The 27,081-nt window shown below is 44.8% G+C and overlaps 1 protein-coding gene across 4 annotated transcripts in view; it reads right to left on the bottom strand.

Annotated features, from left to right (window-relative positions):
* Positions 1-10,853: 10,853 nt before the first annotated feature.
* Positions 10,854-27,081, bottom strand: part of SLC35F2 (solute carrier family 35 member F2) — a 49,364-nt gene continuing 33,136 nt past the window's right edge. For 2 of the 4 annotated variants that reach the window (XM_084784323.1, XM_084784324.1), the window contains exons 3-8: positions 26,494-26,621; positions 22,840-22,999; positions 21,098-21,254; positions 19,800-19,852; positions 18,305-18,459; positions 10,856-12,143 (exon numbers count right to left, since the gene is read on the bottom strand). In XM_084784323.1, the coding sequence (XP_084640449.1) occupies positions 11,955-12,143; positions 18,305-18,459; positions 19,800-19,852; positions 21,098-21,254; positions 22,840-22,999; positions 26,494-26,621 (842 nt within the window). In that variant the 3' untranslated portion in view covers positions 10,856-11,954. Of the gene's footprint in view, positions 12,144-18,304; positions 18,460-19,799; positions 19,853-21,097; positions 21,255-22,839; positions 23,000-26,493; positions 26,622-27,081 lie in introns of all 4 variants that reach the window. The other 2 variants (XM_084784322.1, XM_084784321.1) reach the window with 2 other exon arrangements.

Raw genomic sequence — 27,081 nt, 5'->3', positions numbered from 1 at the left:
AGTTGCTGTCCGGAGTACCCAGCTCCCCTCCCGCATGGAAAAAGATTCAGATTCCCTCATCTGCTTGGCGGTGGGCTCCGAGCCCTGTGGGGGGAAGATCAGATCCCGTATAGCGCTACGCTGCACGCTGGTCACCATCAGGCCAGGTCCACATGCAGCTGACCACATGGCCCATTGTGGTCAGCTTCTCTTACACAGGACACAACGGCTTCCCGTTGCCGGAAGTTTCCGAGTAAGCAATAGTGGGAAGGACAAGATAGATGCTGAAGGGCTGAGTGGGACAAGGAAGATGAGGAGAACACAGGTTCAAATAGGCGACGACAGCATTAGGGGAAATCCCAGAGGCTTGGGGTACAGCCCAGGGAAAGAGCACTGATCCAATATGGGTATGCCCCTCAGAACAAAGGGGGGAAAAGCCACTGGGCAAGCATGTAGTCAATACCTCAGGCAACATACAGTCGGCTTCCACATCCAGGAAAGAGTCCCCTGTCCCTTCCCAAGAACAATTCCAACCCTGACTCTGATTTCTATTCCCATGGAACTCCGTGTAACTGGACTAGGGACTCTTTCACACAGCGTTGCTCTTGAGATTTATTTATAATCTATGTGAATCAGTAATGCATTTCATTTTATTATTGAGTAACAGTCCATGTACAAATTTGTCTTCATGTATTTATCCATTTTCTTGTTGATGGACACCAGAGTTGCTTCTAGCGTGCTGCTGTTACTGTTCAACAATTCTTGCTAACCAAAGGCCACTGTACCAACAACCACCATCACCTGCCCAGGCCAAGGAGATGGTGTCCTGCCGTTAGCTCAGTATTACGTATTGGCTGTCTGAAGTCTGATTCTTACAAGGAAAAACTGGCTTGGTTTGGTTTAGTTTTGTAGCGATAGAAACAAGGAACACTTGTGTGCTAAGCAAGTGTTCTAGCATGCTAAGCAAGTGTTCTACCATTGAGCTGTGTCCTCAGCTCCAGGAATAAAATATTAGAACGAAAGTTTGGCCTATGAGAATGTAGTGAGATAGAGGAATACAGTAAGGATGGAGGGAAGTAGTTGTGTGTCATATGTCCTACCTTTCGTGCCTTCAGTAAACGTTGTGCGTGTGACAGGGAGTCACTTCCCTGTTTGGAGGATGTGGTGACATAGGAAGGGAGGGAGAAAGGAGAGTAGGAGTCCAGGTGTGCTTGGTTTTAGGATGTGAATTGTAATCAAAACAAAGATAGTAAGTAACCACGGGTCCTTCAGGTACATAGACTCTCTTTCTCTGTCTCTCTGTCTCTGTCTCTGTCTCTGTCTCTGTCTCTGTCTCTGTCTCTGTCTCTGTCTCTCTCTCTCTCTCTCTCTCTCTCTCTCTCTCTCTCTGTGTGTGTGTGTGTGTGTGTGTGTGTGTGTGTGTGTGTGTGTGTATGTCTGCATTGTTCTGGGAACCAAGCCCAGGGCTTTGTGTATGATAGTTGAGTGTTCTACCCCTAGGCTTCATCCCCAATAGATTCTTCAGGCAATGGAAAGAATCGGCTGGGGAATCTTTCTGTCAGTGTCAAAGCCCTTACTACTGGCCGGACCATGGCTTGGAGGAAGAAATTGGTCATGCTGAGACAGGACACATAAAAGAAGAAGACAATAAAACAGAGCATCATGGGTGTTGGAAATAAATATACATATACATATATATTGCAAAAAAGACTAATATTTCCACTGAGCCAAAAATTGAAATTACACTCTTGGCAGGAAATGTTATTGCTATGGCAATAAAGAATAAATAATTATTAATTTTCACCAAAGAAGAGATTCCTGGCATCATGCTTTTAAAGAGAAAGTATTATATTTTTCAAATTTGATAGTTGGTTCTTGAGTGTGAGTCCGATAATATAATAAAATGACCTTATAGGTAATAAACTTGTAGAGTTGTCTTTTCTTTCTCCTTTTCAGTATGCAAGGCACCAGACAGCTGCCCTAAATAAACTGAAAACATATCCCCTTTGGATTATGTTCACTTAAAGATATTAAAAACTATCTCACACCAGATCTTGATGTGGTCACACTTAAGCCCCTTGGGAATATCTCTTCTGAAAATGTGAGTTATCTTTATAACACTCAAAATATAAGACTGAAATCCTACAGCAGACTAGAGAGCTTAGCATGGAGGGGAGTGAGGGTTGTTCTCCGTTTGAGAATTGAATATTTTATAATTGCTTGACTGTGCTGCAAAAATCAGGACCCCTGGGCAGCAGATGACATTAGCAAGTCTGGGCAGTGGACCCTCAAATTGTTCCTTGCTGTCAGAGGCTAGCTGACACCTTAAGAGATAAAGTCTAAAACATGGACAAATTAAAAGGTTAAACTGGGAATGGTGGTGCACGACTATAATCCTAGAATTCCAGAGGATGAAATAGGAACATCTCAAGATCAAGGCCAGCCTAGGCTACATAACAAGACCCTATCTGGGGTGGGGTTGGGGGTTGTGCACTAAATATCAGGGTCTACAGAACCCAGGCAGGCTTCATTGGGTTTAAATCATTCACTCTCTAGCAAGGGACTAGAGAAATCTGAGCAGGCATTTAGTTGCTCAGGTCTCAGCCCAGAAAGTAACAGTGTCCTCTGTGAGATGCTGAAAGGCTTTGAGGCAGAGGTTGGACAAAAGCCCTCTTGAGTTTGTAGAGGGTTCAGAGGGAAATGAGTCTCTCATGGAGACCTCTTTACTCACAAAGCCCATGAGTACTAATTTGTTAGTAAAATAAACACAATAGAAACATGCCCCAGCTTTACAGAGTAGTTTATATTTAACACTCTGGGCTCCTTTTATTTTTGGATCAGTCTCCTTTGCTGTTGATACCAAAACAACTGGTTATCTCAAGATGACAAAGGAAGTGGCAAGATTGTGAGACTTGAAATAACGGAGGTGTGACAAATAACAGAATGTTATTTGTCTGGAAGCTGAGCTGCCACACACAGAGCACAGTGGCCCCACATAGTCCCAGAGGAGCAGTGCCTGAAGCCCTGCAGGGCACTTACTTGCCCCTCAATTTCTCAGGCCAGGAAATTGACTGTGACAAATTGTCTCTAACCCCAGACTCACCAGGAGGGGCCAGAGTCAGGATGGATACAAGGCGTATTTTTCAGACCATAAGACGCACTTTCCCCCTCTAAAAGTAGGGGAGAAATTAGGGTACGCCTTATGGTCCGATTGTTGTTTTTACTGTTTTGTTTTACTGCTCTAAAAACTGGGTGTGTCTTATGGTAAGGTGCATCTTATGATCCAAAAAATATGGTAGTCTCTAGACTGAGCTTTGCCCTCCCAGGGCCAGAGAACCAGAAAAGGTCTCTAGTCAAGCCCTGAAATCAGTCTGTGAACTCCAGCTCGCTCCTTTATTTTAAACCTTCCCATGAAGAACTCACAGAATTTAATACAGTAGCACGTAAGTGATTATGTCTGCCTAGCATTTTCAATAGCTGCCAAGGTTTGTGAGAAGCAGCCCAAATCCAAAGCTTAGAGCTCTGTGTGCATAAGTGTGCTCGTGTGGGTCGAATGCACAGGCACGTGTGTGCATAAACCAGAGATTGGTGCCCAGTGTCTTCCTTCACTGCTGTCTACTTTCTTTACTGAAGCAGAGTCTCTCACTGAGCCTGGAGCTCACACACTGGCTAGCTAGTCAGCTGTTCTTGGGGATCCCCCATCTCCACTGCTCTGGGTCCCTGAGTTACAAGTGGACCATCTTTCTCACACAGCTTTTGCATGTGTGCCAGGGGTCCAAACTCACACTTCCCAGCAAGCGCTTTACCCAGGCCCCCAACTCAGAGTTTGTTTTTCAGGTTCCTGAGGATGAAGATAGCACTTTAGCAGGTTCAGGGACTACCAAGCCCAGCACTCTCACACAGTTGTATGTGGACAGTACTTAACTAAGATTCAGCAAGCATAGTGCTCGAGTCTAAATTCCCTACTTTCTAATAAGACTTCTGTGTATCAGGATAAGGACTTTTTTTTCTGGTGGCACTGAGACTCAAAGCCAGGGCCTTCCACACGCTAGGCAAGTGTTCTACCACTGAGCTGAGCCTCATATTATTTGTTTGTTTGTTTGGTTGATTGGTTGGCTGGCTGGTTGGCTGGTTGGTTGGTTGACTGATTGGCTGGTTGGTTGGTTGGCTGGCTGGTTGGTTAGTTGGTTAGCTGGCTAGTTGGTTGGCTGGTTGGTTGACTGGTTGACTAGCTAGTTGGCTAGTTGGTTGGTTGATTGGTTAGCTGGCTGGTTGTTGGTTGACTGGTTGGCTGGCTGGTTGGTTGATTGGTTGGCTGGTTGGTTGGTCAGCTGGTTGCTTGGCTGATTGGTTGGTTAGTCGGCTGATTGGTTGGTTGGCTGGTTGATTGGTTGGTTGGTTGGTTGGTTGGTTGGTGTTTTTTGTTTGTTTGATTGATGCTTTGTTTTGTTGAGACAGGGTTTTTCTGTGTAGCCCTGACTGTCCTGGAACTCACTCTGAAGATCAGGCTGGCCTGAACTCAGAGATCCACCCACTCCTGCCTCCTTAGTGTTAGGATTAAAGGCATGTGCCACCACCCCTGAACAATGATTTTTTTTTTTTTTATGTTACAAAACAAAACCAATCAGTCACAATCTGGTCATTCTTTTGCTGTCTGGCCACATTGCTGGTTTTACTATTTGAACAATGATAGACAATGCAAGAGTTATAATTTTGCTGCATCAGTACATCACAGTGGATAACAAAAGAGGCCCAGGACTAAGGAGAGGAAGGTCTAGACTTGATAGGATTGTTTGACTTCTTTAAGCCTTATGGCAAAAGGATACCTAGAAATGCCTCTTACTGCTCCCCATCCAAGTGCATAGTAGGGCTTACATTCTATATGTCCTATAAAATTTGGACTGCACGGTGCCTGGAGAGATGGCTCAGAGGTTAAGAGCACTGACTGCTCTTCCAGAGGTCCTGAGTTCAATTCCCAGCAACCATATGGTGGCTCACAATCATCTGTAATGAGATCTGGTGCCCTTTTCTGGCCTGCAGGTATACATGCAGGCAGAACACTGTATACATAATAATAAATAAATCCTAAAAAAATATATTGGACTGCACATTTGATTTCCTTTGGCTAGTGAAAAGTAAAATAAAGTAAGACTTGTCAGTTTTGGGTAGTATTTCAGAACCAGGATGGAGTTGTTGTGGTTCCTTCTTCCCACGGCAACCGCTTTGGCCTGTGTTCCAGAGAGAGGATAACTTAAAGCAGGCTCACAATGGGAAGACAGCATGGCCAACATGGCAGCACAGTCTGTAACATTTTAAAGATTTTTGGTATTGTTTGCTAGGGTAGTGGAACCCAATCCAGATGACTGAGACAGCCCCAACTTCCTCAGTTGGCAATGCAGATGTAATTTAATATGCTTAAGATATTGTAAAACTGCCCAGGCAGTGTTGGCGCAAGCTTTTAATCCCAGCACTTGGGAGGCAGAGACAGGCGGATCTCTGTGAGTTCGAGGCCAGCCTGGTCTACAGAGGGAGTTCCAGGAGAGGCCATCCTGGTCTACAGAGCGAGTTTCAGGACAGCTAGAGCTGTTACACAGAGAAACCCTGTCTCGAAAAACAAAAAAACAAAAAAAAAAAAAAAAGGTAAAACTTAAATTATATACATTTATAAAGACTTAGTACACTGCCAGACACATGTGACTTCTGCAACAATAAAAGCCACTAGAGGGCTGGGCTGTGACTCAGTAGACTGCATGCCTTGTATTTATGAAACCCAGACCTAAATTTCCAGCACTTTATAAAACCAGGTATGGCGGCCCCCAGTGGCTCATGGTAATAATCCCAGCACTTGGGAAGTAGAGACAGGATCAAGGTAATTCTCAGGAGCACAGCAAGTTCAAGGTCAACCAAGATGCATGAGACCTCATATTTCTAAAAATTGCAAAAAAAAAAAAAAAAAAAAAAAACCAAAAACAAAAAAAAACCATCTCAGCCCATTCAACTTTTTTTTTTTTTTTTTAAGACAAGATCTGCGTTGTCAACTTGACAGAGTCTAGAATTGTCTGGGAGCCGCTGGGTTGAGATGGGGAAAAAATCTACCAGCTGTGGTGGCACCACCTTTTGGCTGGGACCTTGGTCTATAGAAATGCAGAACAGGAGCTGGGGACCAGCATCCACCCCCACCCCACCCCCCACCCCGGACTCCTCACCTGCCCCACCCCCATCTGCTTTCTGACAGGATGTGATGTGACAGCTGCTTCATGCTCCTGCCACAGTGACGTCGCTGCCATGGTCATGAGCCAGGTGTGACAATGAATTCTTTTCCCTCATAAATTGCTTTTATCGTGGTATTGTATCCAGCAACATGAAGAGAAACCAAGACAAAGTCTTACTATTCATCCACCCCAGGCTGGTGTCCGTCACACTCCCATCGCTTGTGCCTCCGCCTCCCTAGCGCTGGGCTTACGTGTGTTCACCACCACACTCAGATTTCACTGGATTTTAATGAAAGAATAAATCTCCTCCCGTTTCATCTGTAAAAATGTTTTCTTCTACTTAGGTTCATGGGTTCTCACGGTCATTTTCACCAGCATATATCAACACCGGTGGTCATAGTTTCCTCTCTATTTGATTGAGCATTTCTCAAAAGCATGTATTCACTCTAATAATGCGAAATAGAACTTACTAATCTAGGCTTTGTTTTTTTTCCCCCAAACTAAAATAACAAGTGTTCCCTCACTGAATAGCTTCTAAAGATCTTTCTTCTGCCCTATCTTAGCTGACGTAGAGACTGAGCCTTCTTGGGAGAGATGAATGTGAGCGTACTGGATGCCATCGTCAGGCAATGTTCTGAATACTGAATTGCCCTTTGCTTTCCTAAGTCATAGAATTATTACTATGTAGCCGGATGAAACCCGGTCTCTCACAAGTCGAGGGCCCGACAGAACAGAGGAAAACCATGTGAGCCCACAAATACAGTGCTTATGTCGAGTCTGTTTTCTTGAAGCTTTAATCTGTTGCTGGTACATACTAAAAGAGCTTGCTCCAAGTTTCCTCACAACTTTTGGTATAGCCCAAGGCATGCCTCAGTCCATCCCTGCTGCCATACCAAAAAATATCCAGGGCTGCGTGGTTTCAAACAACAGAAGTTGATTTCTCACAGTTGCAGGAACTGAGCATCTGTAGATTGGGTGTCTGATGACAGCCTGTTTTCCTGCTGTTTAAATGGCCAGTTCCTCACTATTTCTCACCAGGCATAAGGAGGAAGGCAACTCTCTGAAGCCTCTTTTTTAATGGCACCAGTCCCTCTGCCCTCAAGACCTAAAGGCCTCCCAAGAGCCTCGCTTCAAACACCACCACATCACAGATTGGGTTTCAAACATTCCAGCTGCCATAGACACCCTCTCCGCCCACAATCCTTTTAGAATTATAATTGGGAGGATAATGAATTGCTAATTAGGTGAATTAACAATGCAAGGCAGAAGGTAGACCTCCAGGTGAGCGTTTTCACAGAATGCCCATTTTCCTGAACTATAATCAAATGCATCAAACTTTTGAAAGCCCTGTAGAGCCACAGCCTAGAATAATGCCCCATCTTAATCGCTCCGGATACAAGCCTCAGTGCTGAAAATAGTTGAAGTGTGTGTATTATAATATATACATATATATTTGTATACGTGCATACCTGCGTGCACATGTGCACGCATGCACACACACACACATACCTTGAAGGTATATGAAGTAGGCATGGAAAAGCACAGTCACCCAGCAAGCAAAATTAATACCCAAGGTCAGAAAAGGTGAGATTTCACTAAGAAACTCTCCACCCTAGCTCTGCACATCTGTAAGTCACATCTTGTATGAACTCTGGCCTCTTCACCAGGCAGAGAGCAGTGGCAGGTGACTGGGCAAAAAACATTTGGAAACATCCAAACGTGTGTGGGTGGCCAGTTAGAGGCAATAAATGTTCAAACGGCCTTTTACCTGTCTCCATTCCCACCACCCTTTTAATCTATATTTCCATCTCCATAATTACCTGTGCTTTGAATTAAGATTCTTAGGAGAGAGCGTTGTTCAAGCCAAGGAATAAATTACATGGTAAAGATCTTCCCAATGGGGGCCAAAGCTGTACGGTGTTAAACCATACAGGTCAAGACAGAGAAGGATGGATAATATTTTGCTGTTTGGACAAGGCTTTCCCCTCTGGTGTACCATTTAAATACATGCTCAAGCTTCTGAAAACACCCTCTGTGTGACTTCCGGTGAGCTGTGTGCTCAGCATTACCTAAGCTCCTCATAAACCTCTTGCTTTTTTAATCAGCTAAGTGGCTCTCTGCTGAATTTCTCCCATTTATTGATTTATTGTGAGGGCTGAGGCTATGCCCAGAAACTAAGTAATTCAGTGTGGAGGAGACGGAACATCACCATAATTATGATAGAGAACAGAATCGTGCCTGGGCATACAGAAGACCTTAACGAGACAGATGTTTACATTGTAGCTTCCTTAAATGGCAGACTCTGGTACTGCAAAGGAAATGACACTCTCACAGCAGGCTTTTCCCCAGAAACCTTCCTGCAGCTCTCATGAGGTGGCTGGCTCAGCATCTCCCCTTATGGCTTACTGACTGGGGCCTTGAGGCTACAGCCAGCTACAGGTTTAAAAACCTGGATTCCATTTGCACCGTAGCCTTCAATCTCCCTGAGTGAAATGTGTCTCAGCTCTTCCAGGAGCCCAACTCTACAACTGTTAACTGTGGACAATCCTTGCTGAGTGCAGTCCTGATAATATGTTCTTTAAAACAATCACCATCAGGTTAAGGTAGTGTGCGTCCTTAATCCCAGCATTTGAGGATGCAAAAGCTGGTGTCTTGAGAGAATGTCGTGTATTGTATGAATGTAGCACATGTCAGTAATAAATCTGATGGCTTATAGCTTAGGCAGGAAACGAGAGGTGGAACATCTCGGAGGGAGAGAGGATTCTGGGAAAGAGCCAGGCAACCAGCCACATGGCAGGATGTAAACTGGGTTATTTAAATTATAAGCTAGTTAGAGAAGAGCCTAGCTATATGGCCTAGGTATTTGTAAATAAGTATCTTTAGTCTCATGAGTCATTATTCCAGGAGCTTAGGGACTGGAGGAAAAAAAAAAAAACCCACCCACAACACAAGTGGAGCTCTGTGAGTTAATAGGCAGCCCTGTCTAAAACAAAACCAAAACCCATCAGGCTAGTGAGATGGCTCAGCGGGTAAAGTGTAAGCATTGGGGACCTGTGTTCGGATTTGAAGCTCCCACATAAAAGTTGGGGGGATCACAATCATCTGTAACCTCAGGTCTGGGAGGCAGGAACAGGCACATCCATCCTGGGGCTGACTGGCCAGCAAATCTATCTGAAACGGTGTTAAGAGAGAGAGCCTGCTTCAAAAAATAACGTAGAGAGCGATACAGTTAGACACCTGATGTCAACCTCTGGCCTCTGTTCACAAGAAGGTATACACAGGCCAACAGGTTTGCACATAAATACACACTCACATTCATACATATCTCTCTCTCTACCCCCCCCTCTCTACACCCCCTCTCTCTCCCCCCTCCCTCCCTCTCTTTCCATCCCTCTCACTGTCCCACAAAGAAATCATTTATTTTAAAATACCCTTTAACAAACAATACTGAAGCAATTGCTTGCTATCACAGGTAGTCCTGGAGCCAAAACAGTTGGCAAAGTGACACCTTCTGGAAACCCCACTGATTAAAGATATATCAAATGGATGTCTGACACCCTGATATTGGGGAGGGGGGGGGGAGTGGTGGCGGGGGAGGGGAGAAATGTTACCTGCCATCCAAATAACAATGGCATCAGCAAAGTTGCTTCTCTAAGTGTTGCCACAATCTAGTTGCATAGTTTGTCCACACGTGGGAGCCAACGAGCATCTCCTTCATATTGTTCACTAGGTGTTGGGGTCTGGATGGGTCTGCAGTTGGTGGTAGAGTTTTGGGAGGTTCTAGAACCTTTGAGATTGTGGTCTGCCTAGCATTGATGGGAGGTAAAAAGCAAAAAGCCGTTGAAACGTTATTTTAAATAGTTTGTGGAGAATAAGAGACTATTTTATTCAGATATGTTTACCACTCACTGTGGTCATTCAACAGCATAAACAGTTGGCTGCTACAAAGGACTTGTGTGCCACTCAGTCCCAGTGCAGCTCCCAAGCAGGTATGTTTTGCCTTGCCTCAAGGGACACCTGCTTCGGAAAAGCTGCCTGTGAAGAAAGCTGTGAAAGTACCAAGCTACTTAATATCTACAAGGGACAGCCAGCATCATGCTGCACAGCTGTAGTCTCAGGAGGCTGAGACAGGAGGATCAGAAGTTCAAAACCAGCCTGGACCACACAGTAAGACAGTCTCACGAAAACAGGAGCTGAGGAGATGGCTCAATGGGTAAGGCGCTTGGTGCACAAGTGTGAGGAGTTGAGTTTAAATCCCCGGGGACCTGCTTAGAGCCAGGCAGTGCAATGGGATACTGTGGTCCCAGTGTTAACGGAGAGGAGACGGAAGGCCTTTCCAGAAGCCTGGTGTGTGCTTCAGGGGACAGCAAAGAGACTCTGCCTCAAACAAGGCAGAATCTAAGAACTGACACCTGAGGCTGTCCCTCTGACCACCATCTGAGAGCTATGGCACATGCATGCCCACATCCACACACATGTGAATGCATACATACATACATACATACATACATACATACATAATATATATGTGTGCACTTGTACACAAAGATTAAAACAAGAGATACACATACAGATAGAGCTCGGCAAGAGAAAAGGGCTATTCTCAAACAAATACACACAGTGTGATTCTATTTCCATGAGTTTAAATTTTTTTTTCTGTTTTTTTGGTTTAAAGCTTTTAATAATATGAACACTTACCCCAAATTTCTTTATTATGCAAAATATTTTACATAGAGTTTTCTGAAGGTGGCAGACATTATGATGAGGCAACATGTTGACACTGTACTGAGGAATTGTCAGAAGCCTTGGAGCATCGTAAACCAGCGGGAAAAAGGAAGACCCCGTCCTCTTACAGTCAGGACTCCAGGACTCCAGGACTCTGGGAAATTATTAGCACTGTGTATACATTTTAATGATAATACATTTTTCCAACCAGGGATAGGAACCAAGCTCTCCAGTTATGATCTTACTGTGAGAACTGGCAGCAGGTTCACTTTCTAAACTGTGGCTTAGTGAGATGAGGACAACGGGGAACGAATATTGCTGGGCAACATGAGCGGATTTACCTGGAGCGCTCTCAGAGTGTGCTGTGGGGCTGACCGTGAGGGATGCCCACCTGCTGCAACAGCCTTTGAGAGCAGTTTGCTCTGGCACTCAGAACTCAGGAGCAGGAGGGCAGAGAGACCAAAGAACACAGCTGGGTGAGGAGTCCTGGATCTCTGCACTCATTCACTGCTCTCGAGGAAGTCACTTTTTTTTTTTAACTTAAGAGTTCTCAACTGCTGCCCCACCCATTTGCCATCACATGTCATCAGGGACCATGTGTCCTGGGTGTCTAAATTCCATAAGGCCCGTGGATGGTGACTGCCCCAGCAGTACAAAACCCTGAAGCTTCCAAAAGAGGAATCTTATTGCACAACCATCCCAGATTGTCCCGACTCCTAACTACCTAAACAGCCCTAAGGCCAGGCCCTTCCCTTCCTACCTGTGTGGCTGAAACCCCAGCAAGGGGCCTTGCACATGTCTCTCTGACACTGACAGGGACTGGCACTAAACTGACAGAAACACTACCTTTGGGCTCTGCTCTATTTTAGTATTTCTAGTTTGGAACCATTGGCCAGTGTTCCCTTCTAAAATCTAAGCACGGATGTAATCCAGTGCCGTGGGTGTTCACTGTGAGGCTGATGCCTCTCCCAATACGCCCTTGGCAGTGGCAGGCTCTGCTCTCTCCTGGTGACACCCCGGAGTCTGTGGCTTGGCCAGCTACAAGCCTGCAGAGTGGGTCTCTGAGACACCGCTCTCCTCCAGCTTCAGTGCCAGGTTGTCTATCCCGATGCTGGTGACAGAGGGCACACTGCTTTCTGCTGGCTCTGCCGTGCGTGTCGGCGTGGAGCAGTACAAGATGAAGCCGACCATGATGACGGTGAAGGACAGGATGTAAAGCCCTGAAAACTGGGAGGAGAAAGCCGGCAGTTAGTTCCACTCCCGCACGCAAGCAAGGCGCGGTGGCCTGTCGCCAACTGTTCTTTGAGATCCCCCTTCACGGTCTCTTACCGAAGGTTGTCAAAGGAGATGGCAGCAGCCCATCCCTCCCCCTGTACACTGGTAAATGCTGGGCTCAGACAATAGTACCTGTCTTGACAAGTTAACTGGACCCTTGGGTTTGTTTGTTTGGGACAAGGTCTCATGTAACTAACCCAGGCAGATCTCAAACTCACTGAGTGGTCAAGGCTGACTTTGAATGTCTGACCCTCTTATTTCTGCCTCCCCAGTGCTGTGATTACAGATGTGGGCCGCCACAGCTGGTTCATACACGCTAGGCCAATATACCACCAGCTGAGCTACATCCTGGGGTCTTTGGGAGGAATCACTTTGCCTTTCCCCATGGTGACCCACTTGCTGGATTTCATCCAAAATGCAGTCTCAGGAAATAGAGTAATGAACTGACCAATATGCATAGCAGGAGAGAGCCGGGCTTGTGGTAGTTATCCAACACAAGACCATGTGTTTAGGGTCTTCTCAGCTTACTGTTCCACTGAATTTCATCTTGCTAAATTTAATCAACTGAGGCATCTCTGTGGGTAAGTCTTCCATTAAAAGTAATAATAATAATAATAATAATAATAATAATAATAACAACAACAACAACAACAATAATAATAATACCTCTCAATAGCTTAGCAAATTCAGATTTCCAGAGCTAAAGAGAGTCAGGACATTATTTCTTAGGAGTCTGAAGTGGGGTGACCAGAGCAAGGACAGTATGGGGAACAGTTCCTGTAGGAGGCATCTGCTGTCCCTCTGCAGAAGGACCCATATGGAGGGACCCCACGCCGACGGAAGCACCTCAGGGACGGAGGGAGTGTCTGCTCCCTAATCTGCTCGCTCTTTCTTTCTCCCTCATGTTTATTTTATGTGTATGTGTGTTTTTGCCTGCATGTATTCAGGGTCTGCATAGGCCAGAAAAAGGCTTTGAATCCCCTGGAAATGGAGGTACAGACAGTTGGGGGCCACCATGGGTGCTGGGAATTGAATCTGGGGCCTTTGTGCAAGCGTCAATGCTCTTAACCGCAGAATAATCTCTCCAACCCTGTTAATTCTTTTTAAGGCTGAAAATGACCACCCAGAGCAGAACGGCCAAGACGAGAACACGAGTCCATTGGGCAGCGTGGACTCCACAAACGGCATCTTGCCATACCCCAAAAGTCAAAGTCGACCACACTGAGTCATTTCAATCTTTGCTCTTTTTCAAATTAAGGATCCTTCAAGAGTTCAAGTTTAAACCAGTGCAATCGCCCCCATTTATTTGTGGTTTGTTTGTTTGTTTGTTTGTTTGTTTGTTTGCTCAGTTTCAGTTATCTACAATCTATAAGGATAGGCCCAGAAGAGTAAGATACCATTTGGTTTGGTTTGGTTTGGTTTGGTTTGGAGTATTGTTGTTGTTTTGAGACATGTTTTCATGTACTTTAAGGCTGTTCCTAAACTCACTAAGTGCCTAGGCTATAGGCATCAAACATCGCATCCAGCCGTTCCTAAGGACAGGAACAGCCTACCCCAGGCAGGGCAGCCTTCCCTGGATTAGGTGATGACATAACCCCAGTGACAGCCTGGCCTGGGAGCACACGCCTGCAATCCCGGCAGTGGACATAAGAGCTCAAGACCATCCTGGACTCCATAGAAAGACCCTGTATCAAGATTAAATAAATACAACCTGGCATGGTGGCGTACTCCTTTAATCCCAGCAATTGGGAGGCAGAGGCAGGTGGATCACTGTGAGTTCGAGGCCAGCCTGGTCTACAAAGCAAGTTCAGGATAGCCAAGGCTACACAGAGAAACCCTTTCTCAAAAAACCAGAAAAAAAAAGATTAAATAAATACATTAAACATGAACTAGGGAGCCGGCTTGGTGACCAAAACACTTGTTGATCTTTCAGAAGGCAGAATTTGGCTCCCAGCACTGTGTCAGACATCTTACAATCACCTGTAACTCCAGCTCCAGGGAATACATCTCTTTTTCTGACCTCCTCAGGAACCCACACATCTGGTGGGTGCACAAATGAATGAGGACACATACACACACAAAAAAACCCCATATACATACGCATAAGAGTAGTTTACAATGAAATAAAATAACAAACCAATGGTAACGCCAAGCTAGAAGGCTGGCTAACATTTTTAGTGAGCTTTTAAATCCTATTTCTAGCATTTAGCATGGTGTCCATCACATCACTGGTGTCTAATATTGGTGATGGAACAACTGCCTCAGGCACCGTTAGGGGGAGTTAAAGCTATTTATTTAATGTGTCCCCCACTTTCTTCCCCTTTGAGACTGTACCTCATTATGCTACTCAAGTTATTCTGGGCCTCCTGGATTCGGGGGAATCCTCCTGCCTCAGTTCTTCCAGGTAGCTGAACCCATAGCTTAGGCCAGTGCTGTTGCACCCAGCTTAGTAAACTTTAAAAACCAGAGTTATGAAAGTTATTCCTGCTTTCTAGAAAGTGTTCATGTGATCAGTGGGAAAACCTGTATAGTTTGTTCAAAATAGGTCCTGTTTGCTTTAGTCGTTTCCCAGTGTTGTGAGAGCCTAACTTCTAACTCTTATGTCATCTCTCTCTCTCTCTCTCTCTCTCTCTCTCTCTCTCTCTCTCTCTCTCTCCTTCTCTCTCTCTCTCTCTCTCTCTCTCTCTCTCTCTCTCTCTCTCTCTCTCTCTTTTTTTTTGGTTTTTTGAGACAAGCTTGCTCTGTGTAGCCTTGTCTGTCCTGGACTCGCTTTGTAGACCAGGCTGGCCTCAAACTCACATCGATACATCTGCCTCTGCCTCCCAAGTGCTGGGGTTAAAGGCGTGAGCCACCACCAACTGGCTTGTGTCACTTCTTTGAAGTAGAGAGACTGAGTGAAGATGGCAGGTCTCCCAAACAGGGCTCTTAGCCTTTCCCCATTTTCAATCCTATCCTTTGTGTCTAGACCTGCATGAGAAGCCTCTATAGACCCCTTTATCCAGCCTATATTAGGTCAGGATCAATACAAGAGATGCTAAGTATTTAAGAGCGGAAACAGAGAAACTTTAAAAGGGGACTTTAAGCCTCTTTTACAAGTGTTTGCTTGGAAAAAAAAAATCTGAGGCAAAGTTATTTTAGGGACTACAGTTTTTAAAACTAGTTGGTGGCTTATAAGAGCCTACCTTCAGAAACCACACCTAGGAAACCGGAGAGATGGCTTGCAGGGTAAGAAGGCTTGCTGTGCAGACACAGGGGTTTAAGTTCGAATACCCGGTACCCACATAAAACACATAAAACCTAGGTGTGACTAATAAGTCTGTAGTTCCAGCATTGTGGAGCCAGTGAAGATCCCAGGGGCCCCATGTTCTATGAGAGACTCTGTCTGAAGGAAATGAGGCACACAGCATATGTCCTCTTCTGGCTGCTGTGCACGCACACCTGCACAAACTACATCTAAAACTCTGAAGACCGTGGTAGAGCTGTCCTTTGCTCTCTGAGTCTTCAAATGACCTTCGGCCAAAACAATAAAATATGATAGGAAAAGAACTGGAAGGGTAGTCACGCGATAGCTTTCTCTCATTCTGGGAATAGCAGCGTGCTGTCACATGCCCAACAGCAGGACCCATTAAAAACCCTTCTTCGTGTTCATGATAGGAGCAGTTGATGAGAAAGCATTTAAGATCTTAGGCTGAAATACTCAGGGTTTATCAAATAAAGTATTTGTTATGATTCAAAATATAATAGGTACTGACAAGTGTACCTCAAACTGGAAGATTTTATTCCTTTACTTTTATCTTAGTGTAGAAAAGAAGAAGGAAAAAAAAAAAAAAGGAAAAGTGGGGCCAGGGAGAAAGCTCAGCAGGTAAAGGCACTGCAAGGTCAGATCCTAACAACTGAGCCCCACGTGAGGGCAGGAGAGAATTGACCCTTGAAAGTTATTTCCTGACATCTTCAGATATGCCAAGTTACATGTGTGCACACACACAATAAATAAATGAAAGGTAATGATAGTCTTTAAATATAGAGGGGGGACAACAGCTGAGGGAGGTCACAGATGGCCCTCCTGTAGGTTGGACTCCCAGTACAGAGCACTCCAGACCCCTAGAAGGCCAGGTGCTGCCTCAGGACCAGAATGATGCTATGATGCAGGACCAGAATGATGCTATGATGCTATGTATTCTAACGCTAATTACTGGCTCCCAAGATCTGGTTGCTTGCCCTGATGTACATTTCCTCACCAGTATTTACACCAGTCTTTGTCGTGTAAACCTTGCTCCGCCTAATTTACAGTTGATTGGGTTAATAAAGTTGCTGAAGCCTGTGATTGGGCAGAAGAGAGGTAGGCGGAACTCAGGTTCCCAGGTTTGGGGGGGGGGGGGTCTGAGGGGGAGCAAGAGGCCAGGAGGAGAAGAAAGAGGAAGCAAAGGATGTAGCAGGAGGAGAGGAAGGCAGAGAGAAGGAAGTCACCGCGGGGCAGTGTGGACCATGAGCACGTGGCCACGGGGGCTGGCCTGATAGAAGAAAAGCAGCCCAGGCAGGCAAGTAACATGGGATGTGTAGCTGGGAAATTAAAATAGCTTAGAGGGTTGGTACCTGCCCAAGTACTGTGCTTTAAAGCTTTTATAACTCCAAGAGGTCTCTGTCTTAATTATCTGGGAACTAGCTGGGGTAGAGAAGCCCACCAGTGTCTGATATCCATTCACAACCCCAGACAGCAGCTCCCTCCCTTAGAAGAAATGTGGCTGCCCTTAGCAATTCTCACGGGAATATACACATAGACATATGTGCACACAATAACAACTGATGAAAGAGGAGGCCATAGATTTGAAGGAGAAGAGGGCTATGGGAGAGTTTGAAGAGAGGAAAGGGGGAAGAGAGATTATATTATAATCTCAAAAAGCAAAAGCAAAATAAAACAAAACTGGGCATTTCATAAAAGCAACTTCTCTGATTCGCTTTAATATTTCGGAGACACCATCAATAACCTGCAAATACTTCACCAGTATTAACTGAGAAATTCCTTCACCAGCAAGTATTCATCGGCTGGCTCCTGCCCCACATCACTGTGGGTCCATGGGATAATTGCTATGCCCCTCATACTGCCCATCTGATCAAGCAGGGACCAAGAGTACTCAAAGTATAGCAAATCCAAAATCACACATACACAATAGCACAGCCGTTTCTCCTCCTCCCACCTGCTACTTCAGGCCTTTTGTGTGAAAAGAGTAAACAGACTCTGAGCGCCCAGCCTGAGCTGGATTGCTTCCCAAGGTCCACAGCAGCCCCTGGGACATGTGTTAGCATCTCTTACAGCCAGTGCTCTCAGCTGTACTTCAAAGAGGAAACTTGCTGTATTTTATCACTTTGAAAAGACTTAGAAGGAACCGGGTGGCGGTGGCACACGCCTTCAATCCCAGCACTAGGGAGGCAGAGACAAGCGGATCGCTGTGAGTTCGAGGCCAGCCTGGTTTACAAAATGAGTCCAGGACAGCCAAGGCTACACAGAGAAACCCTGTCTCGAAAAACAAAAAAATAAAAATAAAAATAAATTTAAAAAAAGAAAAGGCTTAGAAAGAGAATTCTTCTTCAGACCAGTTTCTAAGCTGTTAGCAGCAACAAAATGAATGAAGCCTGCCCAGTGAGATTATTGTTAAGAAAACAAGAACATTTTAGTTTTAGATCCAGGGTCTTAAAGAAACTCATTTTGGATAGACATGATGATGCACACCTTTAATACCAGTACTCAGAAAGCAAAGACAGGCCAATCTCTGTGAGCTATAGGCCAGCCTGGTCTATATAGCTAATTACAGGACAGCTAGTGCTACACAGAGAAACCGTGTCTCAAAAAGCAAAAAAAGAAAGAGAAAAAGAAAGAATGAACAAACCTTATTTTCGAGTTGGGGGTATATCTCAATTGGGGAGTGCTTGCCCATGGCCCACCTCTCCAACAATGCAGAAGCCAAGCATGAGAAAACGGAAGTTGAAGGTTATCCTCAGCTGCACAGCGAGTCTCAGGCTAGCCTGAGATACCTAAGACTCTATCTCAAATAAATAAGTAAATTTGTTTTAATCCTTAAAATGTTTTCTTATTTGAACATCATCTATTTTCTTACCTTATACTCGAATAGGAAAAGTCCAAAGAAAAGGCTGTAGAGGTCAGCTGTCAGGATGCCCAGGTTGACTGAGGTGGCACTGGTGACTTTAATCACCAATGGCATGAAGCTGTACAGGCAAAACATACAGAGGGCAAATGCCACAAACAGCAGGGCTGTGGAGAAACGGAATAGCTCAAGTGACGAAGAGAAATCAGGAGACAAGGTGCTTAGAGTTTGAGTCCCACCGGAAGCTCCCTGACCCTCTGACAAACTCCCTGCAAAGCTTCTCTTTAACACACAGGCACGCAAAGCTTTCTAGAAAATAGTAATCATAAAATAACACATTGTGAAGATCCAGCAGGGAGCTGGATGATCAACAGGGCTGTGACCAGGGCAACAGCTGTGTCATCCTGCATTACCCACCCTCCTGGGACAAAAGGATGGCCAGGTCAGTATCACAGGTCAAAAAAATAAAGTTCTTCATTGGCCCTTGGCTGCTTTTATTTGATTTGTTGGTTGGATGTCGTATATATGCCTAGATTCACAAAAAAGTATTTTTAGGACATCAAAGATGGGCATTAGATCCACTATATTTAATTCAGCCCATTGCCGGGCATGGTGGCACACGCCTTTAATCCCAGCACTTGGGAGGCAGAGGCAGGTGGATTGCTGTGAGTTCGAGGCCAGCCTGGTCTACAAAGTGAGTCCAGGACAGCCAAGGCTACACAGAGAGACCCTGTCTCAAAAAACCAAACAAAACAAAAACAAAAACAAAACAAAACAAATAATTCAGCCCATTGCATTATGTGTTCCAAGATAGAACAATAGCATTCTCCACTTTAGGTCAGTGCTGACCATGTGACTGCAGTAGCAATATGTCTGTCTTTTTGTAAGCACTTTTTAAACCACATCCTATGCTCAGTACACACACACACATACACACACACACACACTTTTGGGACATCTAAGATATTTCATTTCCCTGCATTATGTAATCATGGCATCCCATCTTCAGCAACATTTATGTATTATTTAGCTACTTCCTGACCATGATCAAGGTTCAAATCTTCCCCAACTATCCTAACGCCTTCTGTTTTATTCCCAGAAATGTCCAAGGACATCATAGGAATGGAGCAACAGTGGGCAGCAGTTGATTACACAACCATCCTTTGCTTGAGATGAATGCTTCACAAATTACATGAAGCCCGTGATAACCTTTAAAAGGTGAAGGAACTAAGATGTCAACATGTTTACTTGACAGCTACGGTGACAAAGGTCAGTCTTGGTTTTATTCAGAATTCCTAGGAAAGAAAAGCTAATCTTTCAGACAGAGATTAAGAATTAATCCTAACAGAGGCTAACCCACCAATTCTCAGAGCAAATCATCATCACTGGTATGGATTCCTAAAGATATGAAAATATGATTAAAATGAGGTATTAATTTCTTGGTGTGTATTTTTGTCAGTTTAAGGACAGACTGTTGACTTAAAAAGTCATCATTTAAGGTACATACCGATTTTCCAGTCCCACTGGATCCTGGCAATGTCCTTATACTCCACAATCAATCTAAGACCAAAACAAGAAGCTGTGTAAAGGTCCACACCTTACTTTATAGAAAGCGTAGAAGCTGTAATTTGGCTAAGGGAAAGAGTTATGTTGAGTTTTAAATTGTTTTCCTTAGAATATGAAATGTCTGCTGGATGGTGGCACATGCCTTTAATCCCAGCACTCCGGAGGCAGAGGCAGGTAGATCCGAGTTCGAGACCAACCTGGTCTACGGAGTGAGTTCCAGGACAGTGGAGGGTACACAGTGAGACTCTGTCTCAGAAAAGAAAAAAAGAATATAAAAATATCTAGACAGGCATGTGGCTCACACTTGTAATCCCAGCACTCAGGAGGCTGAGGTAGGAGGATTGCCATGAACCTGGGCAGTATAGTGACTGCTTAAATTACAGTGTAAGACTTTGTCTCAAAAACCAAACAAGTTAAGAAAAAAGAATCTTTTATTAGATTTTTATCAAGTTATTGATTTCAAATGTGATTTGGTGTTAAACAAACATTAGTGTTAGAGAAAGTAATCATCTATCTAATGTTTCCTTATTGTTTTTATTATATGTGTATGAGTGTTTAGCCTGCATGTATGTCTCTATACCATGTGTGCGCCGGTGCCCTTGGTTGGGTCCCCTGGAAATGAAATTACAGTGGCTGTGAGCCTTTATGTTGGTGCTGAGAACCAGTCCCCTTGGGTCCTCTGGCAAAGCAACATGATATCTTAACTGCTGAGCCATTTCTCTAGCCCCTACTTACTGATTTAAATAAATAAATAAATAAATAAAGCCGGGCATGGTGGCGCACACCTTTAATCTCAGCACTCGGGAGGCAGAAGCAGGCAGATCGCAGTGAGTTCAAGACCAGCCAAGGCCACACAGAGAAACCTTGTCTCAAAAAACCAAAATATGAAAAAATAAAAATAAAATAAAAAATAAGTTTGCATTTTAAGTAATGGGTTTCATTTTGCCATTTATTTTGTGTGTGTGTGTGTGTGTGTGTGTGTTTGGAGGGGAGAGGAAAACTTGCAGGAGTTTCTTCTCTCTACCATGTGGGTCCCAGGGATAGACCTCAAGCCATCAAGCTTGGCAGCAGGCGCCCTCACCTACTGAGGCATTTTGCTGGCTATTTATTTTGACATATTCACATATATGTCATTATACTTTCCTATAAGTCACTCCCCCTCCCTGACTGTCCAGCCCTCTGCCCCCTACTCCCATATTTGTTCGTTTTTTGTCTTTATGAAAAATTTTAGATTCTTACAGCTGTATGCCACTGATAATTGTTCCAAATAGGCCCACCATTCCTAAAAATTCCCGTCTGCTCAGCTTCTTCACGATGTATTCTTCACATACATTGGACACAGCATACAGGGAAGCCCCAAGAAGGACCAAGATGTCACCAATCAGAACATCACTCCCTGTGGGGCAGTAAGACACAAAAAGAAATGTGTTGTCAGCAGGCAAACCAGGAGTTACCAAACTCTGTTCATTTGAATCAAACTTTATTTAATCCTAGTTTCTATAAGTTTAAAAGCTCTTGTCCTTACTGTCTGGCACAACAACAGCTGTGATTTTCACATTTTTACCCCCTGGGAGTCCAACAGACTGAAAGACGGTACTGGACCCCATTGTGAAAGAAAGCCATTTACAGAGATGACAAGCCCATGAAATGTAGGAAAGGAAAACACTAAAGAAACAAAGATGGTACTGGACGCCATTGTGAAAGAAAGCCATTTACAGAGATGACAAGCCCATGGAATGTGGAAAGGAAAACACTAAAGAAACAGTGTATTCGCCGGGCGTGGTGGCGCACGCCTTTAATCCCAGCACTCGGGAGGCAGAGGCAGGCGGATCGCTGTGAGTTCGAGGCCAGCCTGGACTACAAAGTGAGTCCAGGACAGTCAAGGCTACACAGAGAAACCCTGTCTGGAAAAAAAAAAACAACAACAACAAAAAAAAAGAAACAGTGTATTGTTTAGAACTATAGGAAAGAATGCTTGGCAAAAGAAGTGAGTTTATCTTGATCCAAGGAGATCCTGAAGTCACCTTGGAGATTCAGACCTGGTTTAGCATCAATATTGTCAATTGAAATATTCCAGCGAGGCGGGAGTGGTGTATTTCAACCCCGGTACTTGGGAAGCAGAGTTAAGCAAATCTCTGAGTTTGAGGTCAGCCAGTCTACAGAATGAGTTTCAGGACAGCCAGGGATATACAAAAAAAGGCCTGTCCTAAAAAACAAAAACAAAAACAAACAGAAAAAGAAAAAAAGAAACACATCAAAGCACTCAAATCAACAGACTCATTAAAAAGAGGTTTTTGATATAAATGAAGGAAGCAGTGCTGAGTGTGGGAGCACAGGGTGCTGTCCCCCAGCAGTCAAGGTGGGGCAGGGCTGAGGAGGGAGGATTTTGAGTTTTTTCATTCAAGGAAAGGAGGAAGGGAAAGATGGAGCGGGGAGGGAAGAAGGAGAGGGGTTAGAATGAAAGGAAGGAAGGAAGGAAGGAAGGAAGGAAGGAAGGAAGGGAGGAAGGAAGGGGACAGAGAGAAGAAATGAAGAAAAATGGAGGGAGAAAAAGAAAGAGCGAAGGAATTGACATAAAGGGGGAGAAAAAGGAGAGCTAGCTCAAAAATACAAGGTTTTGGAGTAACTAATCCAAAAACGTTTTAAGGAAAAGATTATTTCTACAAATATATTTAAAATAAAATTTTAAACATGCTTAAATGGGAAAATGCAGTTAAACAGAAAAAAAAAAAACCATCACCAAACCAAATGTTTAGAAGCAAAGTGCTAGAGGAAGTGCAGAGCGCTGAGAAAGCACACCAACACACCTCACTGGGGAGGGCACCCCAGCAAGTGAGCGCACACTTGCTCACAGCACAGCCTCTGGCTCACCTTTGGCGGAGTCCCTCCATCGCCCACTCTCTGCCAGTGTGCCCTTGGCAAACTCCCCTGAAAACGTGAGCAAATGCACTTCCATGGCCGAACAAGTGACACGGTCTCACCTGAACTGTCTTTTCTCCCCGCTAATATGTCTGCACCAACCATGGTCCCCACACCCAGCAGACAGACAAACACGGCGATGAAGTGGATCACTTTGTATCTTGCCCGGAGGATGAACCAGGAGAGAGCCATCAACACAGGAATCCCAAAGCAGTCCAACAGCTGCATGGGAAGAAAAACCAAGCAGAGCCAAACATCTCAGCAGCTTGAAACATAAAAAAGCATGATTGAGCTGTGACAGGAGGAAGCACTTATGGAGCATTTATTATCTCTGGCCCTGCACACAAGCGATGTACCTGGGCTAACCCATTTAATCCTCATGGGAACCGTGTGACATTGGGACTGCAAGCCCCTTTTAGATGTGCACAGAAAACCCCAAAGTCTAAAGAGAGATTAGTTGCCCCAAATCATATGGTTAAAAGTCAGACTGGGTTGTAGCTCCGTTGGCAGAGTGCTTGCCTAGCAGGCACAATGCCCTGAGTTTGATCTCTAATACCGTATAAAAGGAGTTCAAGGAGTTCAAAGCCACCTTTGACTTTTTTTTTCCACCTTTTTTTTTTCACGTTTGACTTTTATAGCAAATTCTAGACCAGCCTGGGGTACTTGATATCTGCCTCAAAACAAACAAAGAGCCTCGAGGGCTGAATTTATTCATCCTACCCAGGAGCCTCTGCATTACCCTCTGTGTTTATCTTCAACTTCAGGAAGCCGAGTGTCCTTCCAGGACACCCATTTACACTGTCAACAGATATTTATTAAGCGTGTCCAATGTCCAGGACTCTGTAAGAGGGTTTGGCTATTCAACTCAGTGACAAAGCACTTGCCTGGCAAGCACAGAGCTATGGCGGGGTACATCATAAGAGGAACTGGGAATATAAATTTGAACAAGATAGGAGCCCTATCCTGGGAAGCACGCATTAGATTAGACAGACATGAAATTATAAATCACAAAGCCCAACATTTAATTGTCACTGAGCACAGTACTACCAAGTGCAGGTTACCATAAAGGAACAGACATCATCTCCCAGATACAGAGTTCCTTCTGTTCTACCACGTGAGGCAGATGCTTGCTCCCTCCTCATCATTAGCGTATGTTCCTCCATCATTGTGGGTCCATGGGATAATTGCTATGCCCCTCATACTGCCCATCTGATCAAGCAGGGACCAAGAGTACTCAAAGTATAGCAAACCCAAAATCCCTGGCAGTATAAGAAAGGATAGAGAATTCACTCAGTTCTTAATTTGACTTTTTGTGTGTGTGTGCGTGAATTCGAGGATAAAATACATTGGAAAAAAATTAATTTGGAGGTGGGCACGGGTGGATGCGTAGGCCAGAAGATGGTCTTGGCTCTCCTGGGGCTGGAGCTGCAGGCAACTGTGAGCCACCTGACATGAATGCTGGAAACAACTCCAATTAGTCGCAAGGACAGCAAGCATTCTTAACCACCAAGCTGTCTCTGCAAGCCCTGAGGGATAATTCTTGACGCATGAAATAAATGCTTCAGGAATAAAAATGTGAATGTGTAGCATACACTAATTCTACTTCTGAAACTTCTGCTTCACTGCTCACTCCATGGTGTTTTAAGTTTGTTATTGTTTTTCTCCGTGCCTGTTAAGTCACGGACAAGTCAGAGCCTTAAGCCTCCAGCAGTCTGTAGGATCCCAGCTACTGAAGTTTATTGCTTGTTTCCATGGCAATGCCATCACTGGATGTCAGCATACTACATGTACCCACAGGCTGTGCCATACTGTTTACTCTTTAGTCTCCTGGGTGCTTTCTTGAGCCTTCCTGAACCAACCAACCACTAAGCAGTATCCAGGAAGACACCAGTGGAATTTACCCATGATGGCTTAGCAGGGTCTAAGCTGTGTCTCTTACATAATAAAAATAAGGTAGGAAAAGCCCACTCTAAACACTATTGCAGACGACATCTTATCCAAAAAGTATGTCTTCATATCTAATGTAAATTTAATCTACACTGGATTAACACTGGATGGGGCATGACAAGGACGGGGTGCTTATGCTGGGGGAAGAACTAGAGAGGCTTCAGCCCCAACTCTGTTACTGAGTAATCTCCAGCCAGCCAGGCTCTGAGCCAAAAGGCAAAATGCTGGGCCCAGATCCAGTGATCTCGGGTCCCACCCACTCTCTGAAATGCCGCTGCTTTTTGTTTTCTTGGAGGTGGTGGTCCTTTTCTTTTTTGATAAGTTCGGTTCACACACACACACACACACACACACACACACACACACACACACACACACACATTAAAACATTGGAAAAGGAGGATTAGGGTGAGTGCAGCTCAGAGAGGAGAGTGTTTGCCAAGCAAGCATAAAGCCTTGGCTTCAATCCACAGCTAGTGCTGCAGAAAACAAATGTGGCGGCAGATTACCTATAACCACGGCACTTGGGAGGTGGAGGCAGGAAGGCAGAAGTTCAGGGTCATCCTCAACTACAATGGAGACCAGCCTGGAATACATAAGACACTGTCTTTTTTTTTTTTTTTTTTTTTTTTTTTTTAAAGCTATAGGCCGGGCCTGGTGTAGTGGCACACGCCTTTAATCCCATCACTTGGGAGGCAGAGGCAGGTGGATCACTGTGAGTTCTAGGCCAGCCTGGTCTACAAAAAACTATAGAAACCAGGCACAGTGGGTCACTTGGGGTGGGGGTTGGGTATGGTTGTGAATTCAGGACATAGTGAGGACAGAGCTATTCAGGGATACACAGCAAGACCTTTTCTTGAGAAACAAAAGAGTTACAGAATCGTCAAACTCCGAAGTCTAAACCTGACAGGGGTGCATCTTCCCACTCTCACCTCCACTTACGGAACAGCTGGTTGTTAAGTCAAGGCAAGTCAGACACGTGACAAGTCCCATCGTCTGCTAACACTCAGTCTTTCTCAACACAGGACAAAGTTGAGAAGTACTGCTATGAAGGAATATTTTTCTTTTAGTCCGGCAAGAATAAACCCAACAGTTGACTGGAGAGATGGCTCAGTGTGTGAAGGTGCTTGCTGGGCAAGCGTGGAGGCCCAAGTTCAATCCCCGGAACTCATGGAAAGACGAGTGGAAAGGACTGACTCCACAGAGTTGTCACCTGACCACCACATAAGTGCCATGGCATGCTCATACACATCATCATCATCATCATCATCATCATCATCATCATCATCATCATCTTTTAAAGTAAATTCACAAAGAAATAGGAGCAAGAGTTTCACCATTGTTGCCACCTCCCCTGGTGCATCCAGCAGGCTCCATCAGTGCAGTCCTATGTCCCGCACGGCTTACAACCCTCCACCTTTGCAGTACAGAGCCACACTCACTTCTGTGTTTAAGTCAAAACCACATCAGATCTTCCGTCAGCATCATGACAGCAAGTGCAAGCTAAATATTTACGCTTGTTTTGCTCTGAACTGTTTAAATCTGCTATAGTGTGAGAAGCCTCGAAAGTGATTAATGTGTGTACGTTGTCAGTAACTTCAGAAAATGTGACTCAGCAGAGCATATGCCGTACCGGAAAACACCTATCATCCACCTGTGTGTAGGGCTTCTTCAAATGCACAGCTGTCCCATAAAAACAGATGAACATATATGGGTACATGGTCTCCTCTAGGAAGCATAAAACCCCCAATATCCAGACTCTCTCTTACCTGGACACTGGTCAGAGTCGTGTACTGGTACGCTCTGACAATCAGATAATTGGCTTCCACATCAGCAAGCCCCAAGAGAGTGTACTTCCACCACTTTCTTCTTAAGATCTCTAGAAGGTTATTGCTGCCTGATTGAAAGAAACCTGGGTGAGTACCCATTACTCATGACATGACCACACATCAGTCTGTAGACCAGGAAGTCAAAACAGGGGTCTGTTGTATATTTCAAACGTGGCCTGTCCTAACTTCAGTGACCCAGAGGCCAGACCTCTGTGCCATCACCACCAGGTTTGTCTGGTATGAAAATGAAGACTTTGCAAGGAGAACACCAGGAAGAGAGCTGGACGGAAGCCGCGGAACATAAATACAGTAGTCAGGACTCGGGGTGTGGCTCAGGTGGTAGAGCGACACCTTGCATGCAGGGTCCTGGGTTCCATCCCCAGCACCACATGAAACCAGCGCAGTGGTACACAGCTGTAATCGGGAGGTGGGGATGGGAGGGCCAGCAGTTCAAGGTCATCCTTGGCTACCTAGGGAATTTAAGGCCACCCTGGGAATCATAAGACCCTGCCTCAAGCAATAATAATA

This window comes from Acomys minous (assembly GCF_964271855.1).
Source record: "Acomys minous genome assembly, chromosome: 5".
In the NCBI taxonomy this organism is placed as follows: domain Eukaryota; kingdom Metazoa; phylum Chordata; class Mammalia; order Rodentia; family Muridae; genus Acomys; species Acomys minous.
This window is presented reverse-complemented; position numbering and strand designations above follow the sequence as displayed.